The 12,412-nt window shown below is 46.5% G+C and overlaps 1 protein-coding gene across 1 annotated transcript in view; it reads left to right on the top strand.

Moving 5' to 3' along the window:
• Positions 1-12,412, top strand: part of COL9A3 (collagen type IX alpha 3 chain) — a 33,231-nt gene that overhangs the window by 15,127 nt on the left and 5,692 nt on the right. Inside the window, exons 12-24 of the mRNA XM_048322068.1 lie at positions 353-406; positions 886-939; positions 1,065-1,118; positions 1,866-1,919; positions 2,785-2,838; positions 3,273-3,326; positions 3,615-3,668; positions 4,263-4,316; positions 5,026-5,070; positions 5,922-5,975; positions 6,327-6,380; positions 8,529-8,582; positions 9,487-9,558. Of these exons, the coding sequence (XP_048178025.1) occupies positions 353-406; positions 886-939; positions 1,065-1,118; positions 1,866-1,919; positions 2,785-2,838; positions 3,273-3,326; positions 3,615-3,668; positions 4,263-4,316; positions 5,026-5,070; positions 5,922-5,975; positions 6,327-6,380; positions 8,529-8,582; positions 9,487-9,558 (711 nt within the window). The remainder of the gene's footprint in view (positions 1-352; positions 407-885; positions 940-1,064; positions 1,119-1,865; positions 1,920-2,784; positions 2,839-3,272; positions 3,327-3,614; positions 3,669-4,262; positions 4,317-5,025; positions 5,071-5,921; positions 5,976-6,326; positions 6,381-8,528; positions 8,583-9,486; positions 9,559-12,412) is intronic.

Here is a 12,412-nt window from a genome sequence, read left to right as displayed (position 1 = left end):
TACAGAGTGGGGTTTTCAGAAGTGACTCATCCCCATTTTCAGGGGTGATGGGAACTGAGTTCTGGTCCCTGATCTGTATTTGAGAACTGCATCCAGATCATGAGCTTAGTCCAGTGCAAGTCACTCTGGAAAACCAAATCTGGGCATTTCCTGAAATGACATCAATTCTGACACTGGTACCTGGATAACCTCCCCCAGGAGGTATCTGCATTCACCTGGGTACAGCACACCTACAGATTGTTTTTCTTGTAAGTCATTTGAGATGTGGGGGTTTAGGTTTCCCAACTGTCTCATAAAATTTAATTTTTAAAGCAAGACTCAGGATGTGATTAATCAGAACTCTTATTTCTAGGGACACGCTGGTCACAAAGGGGAGCCTGGTGAAGTAGGAAAACAAGGAGAGAAGGTAAACTTCAGTTTAAAGGGGGAGGATTTTTCTCTTTAAAAACATCTTGAAAAAGAAATAAGTGATTTTTTTCAAGGAGTCAGGGAGGAATGAGGCTGTTGGCTGAACAAGGAGCAGTTACTTTGGCTGAAGTGCACTGGGTTCCACTGCTCTCCCTGTAGGACCCTGTGCTGACTCTCCAAGAAAATTCATCTTCCCAGGGATCATCATGTTAAGATCAATTTGAGTTAACAGCTGTCCTTTCCCATGCAGGGATGTCAGCTCAGGAAAAGCCTTGCATTAATCACTTGGATAAATTCCTGACTGATCAGAACGTTCTTGCATGTAGAAGAAATTGTCTATAACGTAGAAGCAAATTCTGCAGAGAAATCTGGAAGGGAGAGAGGGAGCTCAAGAAGAAATAAGATGGGGAGTCCCTGGCTGTGTGTTTGCAGGCTCCTGATGTCTCTCCTCTTGTCTGATTGATTTTTCTCTCCCAGGGTAACCCTGGCCCTCCCGGCCCTCCAGGAATTCCGGGCGGTGTCGGCCTGCAGGTATCCCCTCCTCTTCTCTTCCCACCATTCCCATGGCCCTTTCACTGTGGAGCTCAATGGAGCCATCAGTCACCTTGGTTACACAAACAGAGATTGAGTTTGAACTGATTTGTTTTCTTAATTAGGGCCCAAGAGGACTAAGAGGCCTCCCTGGTCCAATGGGTCCAGCTGGCGACAGAGTAAGAAAAAACTTCTGGGTTTTTTTCCCCCTCCACCACCAGTTTGTCTTGTGAGAGGTGCCAGTGACACCTGTCCTTACTGAATTCCACTGGGAAACTTGTAAAGGCATAAAAAGTGGGGTGTTCCCTGCAGCACCTCCATCAGAACAACCTTCCAAAGTCAGGACAATCCACACACCTGAGGGACTGGCAGGGTCAGGCCCAGCCAGACTGAATCATTCCACCCAAAGTGCAAGACTGACAGTGTTATAGAATCTTGCAAAAAAAAAAAAAGAGAAACATTTCATGAACATTTCACTTTCTCTTCTGTCTCTTTACAAGAAAAAGCCAAAGAATCGCTCATGGACAGAGGTTTTCAGGACACAAAAAGGCTCCTCGGTGAGAACAGGGTCAATCTCCAGCTCATTGAGGCTTTGGACTCTTGTCACCATCCCTTGACCAGCAGCCCAGAGGCTGAATGGTTTTGACTTGGATGAAGTCATGCATTTATTTAGGAATAAGAGTGTTACCAAGATAGCAAGGCCATGAATGGTATCAGTGTATCAGAGGTACAAAGGTGGGGAGATCCAGAGTAAAAACCCATTGTTCAGAGTGGGATTTTTTTGCAAGTCTGTCCTGAAAACCAGCCGGAAATATGGGGTGGCTTTCCAGGGCTTTTGTGTTTTCTCAGGTTGTGGTACAAGGTGGGGATTCTGTTACTTCATCCTCTGCCAAGCCCAGCATTACAATGATGTCTGTTCTCTGCAGGGTGACATTGGATTCAGAGGCCCACCTGGAATCCCAGGACCTCCAGGGAAAGCTGTATGTATCCCACTCTCTCTCTGGCCCTGCCTTCCACAGCCACAGCCTGATTTATTCCTCCTTCCTGAGCTCTGCTGCCAGTGAGCAGGAGGCTGTGCTGACCACCTCCATCAGATTATTCCCTTTTCCCTCCACTTAGAGCAGTGTTATTTCACCTGGCCCAGACTTCAGGATGTCTCTCCCTTTGCCATGCCCCACACCAGAATAAGTTCACCACGTTTCCATTGTTCTCTGTGTTTCACTGCCCTTCCCTGAACACCAGCAGCTTGGGCAAGCACTGGAGAAGGGAATATCCATTACTTTTGCAGGAAGAAGCAGCCCTATCATAAGCTTACATCCCTTGAGCCTGGTCTGCTCCCAGGTGCCCACAGCTCTCAAAGATTTCTGCTCCAAGCAGGAATAGCTGTGTATTGAAGATGCAATCTCCATCCTTCTGCAGAGCTCCCTTCTGCAGCACCACCCTCTGGGGACCCCTCCCTCATCTTGCAATTATAGAAGAAATTCATCCAAACGAAAATAAAATTAGGTGCTTTCTCACCAAACCTTTCATTACACCCAGCAGGATCTAGACAGTAAATATTAAAGCTTTTCTCCCACTCTGTTTTTGCTTAAAGAAATTGCTTCATTATATGAAGGGGAAGATGGTCTCTGCCCTGAGGGATTGTTGGCAAAGTTCCTGCTGCAAAAAGTGTGTCAGGAATTGGAGTGTAACTGAGAAAGTACAGCCGAGCTCTTGGGGGACTGTGCGCTCACACCTCTGCTGACACCAGCAAACAGCACAAAAACCTCCTCTTTTCACCTCAAAGCATCAATCTCTGTCACTGTCTGATAGAGATGCTTAATGGCTTTTCCTCCTCTGTCACAGGGAGACCAAGGGAGCAAAGGACCTCAGGGATTCCGGGGGCCCAAAGGCGACACTGTAAGTGCAGTCAAACATCCTTCTGCTCCAGTCTGGGAGGTGACATTCCAAAGACTCTGTTCCATAGGTTTATTATGGCTCGTGCCCCCTTGGTTTGCTTGAAAGGGATGGAAGTATCATCTCAAAAATGAGATGTTTAACTCTTACTAAAGATGCCTGAGCAATAAGGTGTCCAAATGCTGCTACAGCCTGGAGCACAGGGAGCAGATCTTACATCCCCTTCCCTTGAAATGATCAAGAATTTCAAATGATCAGGTGTTGTATCCAGCATTGGGCCGGTTTCCTAGTGTGCCCAAAACAACCTCCATATCTATGTGGACAGAGAGGAGCCAGCTGAAATGGAATGAAGTGTCCCTACAGAATTTGAGTATTGTCTTTGTTGACTGTTCATAAGGTTTACACAGGTTAACACAGGATTTATTGTTGTTTTCTAGGGTAAACCTGGACCAAAAGGAAACCCAGGGGCTCGTGGACTCATAGGAGAACCTGTAAGTCAGTTAAGTAGGATGCAGATCTTGCTGTTGTCTTGCTTGCAGATGAGGAGATAAAACACAACAGGAGAAGAGCTGCTTCGTGCCATCTTTGCTGTCAAATTTCTGCTCTGTGGGTCTCTGTGTAATCCCAGCTGGACTAAGCCCCAGTTGTACTGCTGTTAATGAAAAATCTCCCAGTGCAACCGCAGCTGGACTCATTGCCAAAAGCTTCTTTGATGTGAATGTATTTTGCAAACCACAGAGCCTCCTCCTGACCTAAACATGTGCTGTCCATGTTTGCAGGGAATGCCTGGCAAGGACGGGCGGGATGGAGCTCCTGGACTCGATGGTGAGAAGGTTTGTGAAGTCCTACTTAAACACTGCAGGGAAGATTCCTGAGACTGTGCTGGGAGTGCTGCAAAGCTCCTGATGCTCATCAAGAAGCTTGGCTGGAAAGGCTTTTGCTCCTAGAAAGTTTTCTAATATATTGTCACTAGTGAAGGAGAATGAAATTTTCCTATTAGCTAATCCCAAGGGAATTCCCTAAAGAAGGAAAATGCACATGTGATGTGTGCAGGGACACTCAGCTGTGTCCCCGGATTTAGTGGTTCCTTCTGACTGACTTGAGGCCTTCCGAAATGCCTTTTCAGAGCTGTCCACAGGGTTGATTTTAATTGCCTGGAGACAAAGTGCTGTCAGGTACTGTTGCCTGGTTCTTGAACAGTGATCCTGCAGGAATATTGAGCATGTGCTGCCAGGGAAGGCTGGGAGCTGCAGGAAGTAGGGAGCTCCTGTCCAGTGGGTGCTCACTCCTCTAGACACAGCAGCTCTTGGTCCTGTGCATAAGGGGAGGGAGAAAAGTACAAATGCCTGTTTGGGAATGTGTCCCCTACGTGTGCCAGGCCATTTCCCAGTGCTGGAGGATCCTTCCTAACCTCTCCCTATCCACAGGGTGATGCGGCTCCCATGGGTGCTCCTGGAGAGAAGGGGCCAAATGGACTTCCTGTGAGTATGGAGCAGGACCTGCCACCTCTGGGGGTTCCAGCAGCTCGGTGTGCCTGCAGAGATCCTTCCTGGGCACAGGGGAGGGTCATTCTGGGGGTTGTTTCGCAAGGGGCTCTAGTTAAGCCAAGAAGAAATGCATTTTTCCCACCATGCCAGACAGAACTGGAGAACACCTGGAGCAGCAGCACACAGTGTTTCCCTGGCTGTTGGCCTCTCTGACTCTTTAAAATCTAAACTTGAGAGGGATTTTCTCTTTCACATCCCACTGACGTACATCCCTTAAGCAGGGAGGTAAGATCTGGGATATAATACCCTGAGCTCTGTCCCTGCCTTACTCCAGTGCTTATTGGCAAAATGTTTCATCTCTCCGGTCTTCCAGCTGTTTAAAAGAGATAAAGTATTCCTTTCTTCCTGTATTAAAGAATATTTTGAACACCCCTGGAGAGAGGTTTCTGCTGTGCAAAATGTGGCTGCTGCTGGTCTATTTGTATATTCCTGCTCTCTGCTCTCATGCCCAGGATTAGTGTTCATGGAGCTGCAAGGGCAGCAAGAGAGACATTGAAGTCATAATTTTCGCAGTGAAAGCTGCAGAAGTCTAAACCCTCCATTGCTTCAAGCAAAGGTCACTCCTTGTGTGTCAAATCAGACCAGAATAACAAATTTAATCACTTCACTTCTTCTGACATTGCTTTAATATAATTTTTTTCAGGGACTGCCTGGAAGAGCGGGTATTAAAGGTTCAAAGGGTGAACCAGTAAGTGAATCTCTCTAACGATGGGGTCTGGTGGGGAAACTGGTCACAGCAAGACTTTTTAGCCTTGGGAAATGAGGAGGACTTACCCCAAAGTGATGGTTTCTGTATTTCTGCTGGGCCTGAGGAGCTGGAATTAGGTAAAATAACTGGGCTGGAAGCTGGTTCAGGAAAGACACAGCAGATACACAGGAGAGTCATCAGTGGTTTAGTAAACCTCATCCTTTTGCCAAAGTCACAGGAGGAGGCTTCATCTTTGGGAATCAAAAGCTGAGCACCTGCAAGCAGGAGCAGGATTATCTCATCTTGCCTTCTGCAGATTTTCCCTCAGCTCAGGAGAAAAACTTTCATGGAGCTTTAGATTGACACTCACCTGTGAGATAAAAGAAAACCTCAGGCAGACCAAAGCAGTCCAGCACAAAGCTGTTCTGAGAGGTTTTTTTTTCCCTGTCCATCTCCTTTATGAATTCTTCCCTCTGCACCTGCATCATTATTGCTGCTAATCCTCAGGGAGGGGAGCACACACTGCAGGAAGGTGGTGCAGGAATCTGCTCCTGACATGAAGGTGATGCAGGAGTGAATGGGATGGGGCGTCCTGGCATCCCTGTCTCGTGTGGGACATGGGGACACGGCCCTGGGGCTGGCAGCCCTCCCTGGTCACTGGTTCCAGGACAGGGCGTGCAGCTCACCTGTTCTCTGGTGCTGAGAGTTTTGCCTTAAAACTGTGAAAGTTTAAAGCTGTTTTTATTTCCTGATCCAGGTTATAGCTCCCTCCTCCTTTTGTTGCTTCAGGTAGGACAGAAATGACTCCCTGAAGTGATGCCCTAACTGAGTGTTTGCTTTGTGCTCTGCAGGGCAGCCCTGGAGAGATGGGAGAGGCAGGTCCCTCTGGAGAGCCAGGCATCCCTGTAAGTGTCCCACATTTACACTTGGGCTCTGCTGGGTGAGTTTTGAACCAAACTGGGGAGCTGGAGCTCACGTGCTGCTTCCTTGCACAAATAAAGCTTCCAGTGATGCAGCACCTGCAATCCCATGGGATTCCATGCTTTCCACACTGGTGTGGAGCTCCCCAGGGAGCACTGAGCTGGCTGGGCAGGGTGCTGGGCACAGGTACTGGGCAAAACCCACCAGCTGTGGGCTGGCAGATGGGCAAGAGTTTGGGACTGAGCAGCCTGGGATCCAGGAATGTGTCCCAGCGGGATGGGAAGGGTGGATTTGTGGCTCCTAAATATCACAGCTGACTTTGGTGTCCCTGCCAGGGTGATGTTGGCATTCCTGGTGAGAGAGGTCTGCCAGGACCCAGAGGAGCAACTGTAAGTACAGAGCTGCCTGTAAACCAGAGAGGTGCCAAAATAGGGTTTGTGTGGGGGTATCACTCTCTGGCTACACTAAAAGGCCACTTTCTCTCTCAGTGTTGTCTCTGGGGAGCTTTGGCAGGAGAGAAATTCCTCCCCCAAGCTGGGTCAGATCCTGTTCTCACTGACAGCTCCATGCAAATGCCAAGTGATCCCTCCCATTTTGCTTGGCAGAGCAAACTGCAGCTGTCCAGGAGGTTTGTGGAACTGCCACAGTCTGGCAGGAGGGACTGGACAGTCATTAAATAGGAATAAGAAGGTTCTGCCTGTGCTGAAGTGAGGCATAGTGAAGCAGAGCTCCTGGGAAGCCGTTGCAATGGACTTTGCCACCAGCACATGACACCTGAAATCCTCCCCAGTCCTGTATCCCTTTCCTTGGAGCAGTGGAGAGTGATTCCCTGCAAAACCTGAAGCCATGCTTACAACAAAACTGGGAATAACTGCATGGCTCCATGCTGTGTCCCTGCTCCATAGCAGAGATGATAACAAATAGTTATCATCTAATAACTGTATAGATAACAAATATAGAGATGATAACAAATAATATAAGGAGGGTAAAACTCTAATTCTGATCCCACTACTAAAAATTCTTGGGTACCTTTTTCATCTTGTCACTCCCCAGCCAGTGCTGCTGTTGGGGTAGGATCTGATCTTCTAGTGGTTTTGTTGGGTTTTTTTTCCTTTCCTTTTCTTTTTTTTTTTTTCCCCCCCATCTTAATCTCATTTTGAAATCCAGGAGCCTACAGCAAGTCTAATATGATTTCTGGTATGTGCCACTTGGAAGAAATTGAACTGCATGATTTATTGTTTGTGAGCAGCTGCTGCTTAAACTCCCAAGGAGAGGGAAATCAGCTTTAGAAATAAACTGTATTAATAATGTTTGCTTTTATGTCTGCAATTTCTCATCAAAGTAGCTGGCCTCACAAAAGGTACCACATTACTGCAGCCAAAAAGCAAAAGCAGCTGAGCTAATTGTGTTGGTGCAGAGTTTTGACAGGGGTGCAGTAGCAGCTGAACCCGTGGTTATGTCTAACCTGGATTTCTCATTTCTGATTTGTTTTATTAGAATCATAATTTATTAGTTAAGACTGGGCTGTTCCAATAGAAGTGCAGGATTTTTCCAGTGTTAAGGCTGTTTGGCTCAAAACAATTTGGGGTTTTTTTAGCTCTGAGTATCAAGGGTTTCTCAGAGCCTCTCAGGTCCCTCCAGCTCCCACCACCAGCTCAGCAGAGTCATTTTTGGTGCAATTTAACTCAACTTTCTTAGAGCTCTGTATTTTTAATTCTCAAAGTTCCTTACTGAATTACAAGCAGAAAACAAAAGTGGAAGCAGTAACCATGAAAATTCCCGAGCAGTTGTTCAGCTTTTTGAGGATGCTGCTGCTTCATTTCAGTGGCCAGTTTGAGGCCTATTTGTGTCCCTGAATGCTCCACCCAGGAGGGATGGCAGTGAAAGGAGCCAAAGCTGCAGCCCTGCCTCGTGACAGAAGCTTGCTGAAGGCATCTATTTCAAGAAGACAGTTTACAAAATAGGATTTAAATGCCTAAATTACTTAGGGTTTTTTCTTTTTTTCACCCAAGATCTTTATTGGATATGTGATTTTTCTCAGGAGAAAGCAATAGGGACTCCTAATGGTAATGCTCATGTTCTGTCTGGTGAGCTCTTAAAAGCCTCTGCTCTGACAGCATAAACCGCTGCCTTTTTCTACATTGCTGGAACCAAGGATGTCCAAGCAAATGGATGCAATTGCCATTTTTCATTTCCAAGGGCCTGCAGCACATGTTTTGCAGTAGTTTCCTGCAATCAATTAAAAGCATAATGTTGGGATAGCAGATCCCTCTAATGGATGTTGTCTATGCTCTATCACGCTGCCAATCTTTGCTGTCCCTGATCTTTTCTACTCATGAGCATGGTATGTTCTTAAGCACTGATTATACAAATGAGCCTTTCTGTTAATAACAATGCTGTTAGCAAAGCTCAGCAAACACCAGACACAACTTTGCAGCACAGAACTGCACATTCCCTCTCTCTGCCAGTTCAATTACACAAGTGACTTACCTGACCCTAAATTTTCTCCTTACCAAAGCTGATCTTTCTCTTTCCAGGGACCACTCGGCCTCCAAGGCCCCATAGGAGCCCGTGGTGTCCGAGGTTTCCAGGTCAGTGCTGAGAGGGGTGATTATGGGCATTGTGTTTTGGCAGATCAGTGTTCTCTGCACACCTCTGGCCACAGTTGGGTGATGGCAATGAGGGAAAGGAAGAAATGTCTTTCCATTTGCCAGAACCAATGCAACACCTTCATTACCACAGGATGGTAGAAAAAGCGCAAAGCCAGATAAGCTGCCTGCAGGTGCAATTTATATTTAGTGTTTGTTTGCAAAGGGCAGGATTGAGTTTTGAGCCTGTTCTCTGCACAGGGTGCCCAGAGAAGCTGTGGCTGCCCCATCCCTGGAAGTGTCCAAGGCCAGGTTGGATGGGGCCCTGATCACCCTGGTCAGGTGGAAGGTGTCCCAGCCCATGGCAGGGGGTGGAACAAGATGATGTTTAAGTTCCCTTCCAACCCAAATTGTTTTATGATTTTTTGAGTTTCGTAGGGACACCTCAATTTCTCCTTGATCTGGACCACTCTCAGCCTGTATTTCTTCAGTGAACTCCTCCTCCCTTTTGCTGCACTGGGGACTCCAGTATTTCTCCCTCCCTTCTCCAAGGGAATGGGACCTCCACTCCCCACTGACACTGGCTGAGGGGAGCATCACTTGGTGGGATCACAGATGTTGAAGGTTTATTAATTTTAAGAGGTTTATTAATGAAAGACCCAGGCCAAAGGTTGGAGCACCTTGGCATGTGCCTGACCTTGGCTGTGGGCCAGGACAGAAGCTGGAATGAGCTGTACCAACCAGCACAAGTGGTCCCCAGGTCCTGGAGGGGAAGGGAGAGAGATCATCCAAGACAAATAACCTTTCTGAACACGTTATGGAGGCTGGTGAACTCTCAGGGTGTTGAAGGGTGCAGGGTTTCCTGGCACTGTAAGCTGTAGCTTGGTTTTTGTTGTTTCCCCAACAGGGGCCCAAAGGTGCCAGTGGTGAGCCTGGCCTTCCTGGCCCGACTGGGATCCGTGGAGAGACAGGTGACAGGGTAAGGACAAGACATCTGTGACTAATTCCTGTTTGGGATGGGAATTTAGAGGATAACAGGAGCCCAAAACCTGGTGTAGCTGATGTGTGTGTGTTGGGTGTCCTGCACACCCTGAGGCTGCCCAAGTCTGACCCTAGGGTGGGGAGCAGGACTTGTGCATCCTGTCCCCTCTGTTCCTGGTTTCTGTTTCACTTCAGAAACTCCCACTATTTTCAGACAGGGTGGATTGTTTAAAAGAAACTTCCAGGCCCTATCCTAGCCAGAATAGAGGGTGTTTGGGATTTTTCCCTGCTCCTTACACTGATTCCACCAAAGCCTGACTCCCCAGGAGCACAGGAGAGCTGATTCATTAATTTTTGTTACTCAGATGCTTGATTAGACTCTCTGGTTTTTTTTTTAATTACAGTTTTATCAGTGACTTTTTTCTCTGAACAGCAGCACACCTGGCCATCCCACTTCACAATAAATGTGACTTTTTATTTAAATTAGTTCATTCTCATTGAAAAGAAGCCAGCAGGACAAATGGAACAGCATTTGCTGGGGGCTTGCAGGAGAACAGGAGCCGTGTGTTCACCAGCTCCCTCCTCCCCAGATTTAAGGTGAAAGTTTTTTAAAAAAAGCTTTAAGTTGCTGTCTGTGTAAGGAACGGCAGCAGCGCCACGGGGGTTCCACAATGGCCCTTCTGTGCTGGCTCCAGGCAGGTTTAAAAAAGCCTCTTGGAGTGACTGTGAGCTGGAAGTGTGAAACAGGAGGGTTATTGTGGAGCTGTGGGGCTCTGACTCCATTCAGGCCTTTGCTGTGGTGAAAAATGTGCATTCAGAGGGGAAGAGGCCCCTGCATGAAGCACCCAGGGAGCTGCTCCAAGCAGAAGGAGGGAAAACGTTACGCTTGAAGCAATAAAAAATAATCTAGGTTTTATTTCTGGCTCTGAAGTTCAGTGTAGTTACTCTAAGATGTGATTGTTGATTGTTCAGAATGAGAGGGAATGGCCTCAAGCTGCACCAGGGGAGGGTCAGATTAGATATTAGGATTTTTTTTTCACAGAAAGGGTTGTTAAAGCATTGGAACAGGCTGCCCATGGAAGTGGTGGAGTCACCATCCCTGGAAGTGTTCAAACAACGCGTGGATGTGACATTTGGGGACGTGGTTTAGTGGTGACCGTGGTGGTGCTGGGTTTGACCCTAAACCCTCAGATTGTGTTTTTATAGCCTAAACAAACATCCTGTGCTGCTGGGGGTGGTGGCAGCTGCTGGGGGCACACAAAGAACCCCGAGATCTGCCCTGGGCTTGCTTTTCTGCTGGTCGTGGCGTGGATAAAGAGCAGAACTGCACACACAGGATCGATGCAATTACCCTGTCCCAGCTGCAGCCAAGTCATCAAACTCTCTCGAAATCAATTGAGGCTTTTCTGTGAAAAAAGAAAAATCCCCCATGCCTGAGCTAACAGGTACTGACAGGCTTTTTCACAGTCCTTGGACTGACTGTGGCCAGGAACATAAACCAGCATTTCACTAAATGTGTTTGCTGGCATGAAAAATACGAGTGTTTTAGTGCATTTGACTGAAAGATATAAAATAGCATTGAAATAAAATACATCAACCGTCTTGCTGGAGTGGGATATGGGGAGGGGAAGGATTGGACTGTTGTTGCTGACTGAGGTAGCAATAGACAAATATTTTTCCTAAGGATTTTTATTATGATCAAGTTCCTGAGGATTCTGGATGCCAGCAGCCACCTGGGGTATTTAGGGCTCCCTACTGAAGCACTAAATACTTGGCCAAAAATACGAGTTTTGTTTAACTGATCAGATGAAACACGTGTCAAGGCATGGGGCTGGCAGTCCTAAACTCCTTGTTCCTGCTGCTAGGAATTACCACTGCAGTGAATTATAGTTTTGAATGGAAATCCTCTGGGCTAAGCTTGTCTTTGAGGGAATGTTCCTTGCAGAACTTGGTCTTTGGTGACTGAACTGTGTTTTATTGCCATAAACTTCCATGGAGCCTTGAGACTCTGTGAAGTCAGAGGTATAAACTTAGATGAAAATGTTCAGAAAGGAATATATTGCTTTTGCCATCAGCAAACATAAAATGAGTGTTATAAGCAGTTTTAGCCACTCTTGCATTTCTACATTCCATTGTCTGTTTTTCTGAGTTATTTTTCATTAATAGAAATCCCCCTTCTCTTTAACTTAGTGCTTGACTTGAGCAAAATAACATGTCCTTGTTCCATGTGTTTGTCCTCCTCAAGGATTCTGTTCTGCTGAGCCATCTCTAGATCTAGTTAATAAAAAAAAGATCAGTTTGCAGATGCCAGATTGATGAGAGTGCTGTAGAAATCCTGCTTGAAGGGTAAAATGGTTGAATTTCTCATGTAGATTTTGCAGTAGAGAAAAAAATCAGGGGCTCTCCCGAACTCCTTGTTGGCTCTGCTCTATGGAACAGAAAAGTCACAAATAGGGCTGAAAATGTCTCATGTCCTCTCTGTGAATGTAAGGTAGATAAAGATGGAATGATTTTTCAAATTGCCTGGATTATTCCTGGGGTGATAATCAGTTCATCATCTCAATCTATTTTATTCCTATGGCCATGTTGTTCCATCAATCTTTAAATCAGGAGCACCTCATTCTAAGTCCTAGGAAAACTGACAGTCTAATAAAGCCTTGAAAAAGCATCTTGGCTTTTTGCCCTTGTGGTATGAAAATATTCTTGTTGGTTTTATACCATGAATAAATCCAAGCTCCTCCTCACATCACAGGCTGAGAAATTGTCCCACAACACAAACCAGGGACTGTGGAGAGTGTCACAGAGCTAGCAGGGGTGCTTAAATCCCTTCATATTTCTAGGAAGTGTGAATG

This window comes from Corvus hawaiiensis, chromosome 17 (assembly GCF_020740725.1).
Source record: "Corvus hawaiiensis isolate bCorHaw1 chromosome 17, bCorHaw1.pri.cur, whole genome shotgun sequence".
Lineage (NCBI taxonomy): Eukaryota > Metazoa > Chordata > Aves > Passeriformes > Corvidae > Corvus > Corvus hawaiiensis.
The sequence above is the reverse complement of the archived record's forward strand: the minus strand, read 5'-3'. Positions and strand labels throughout refer to the sequence as shown.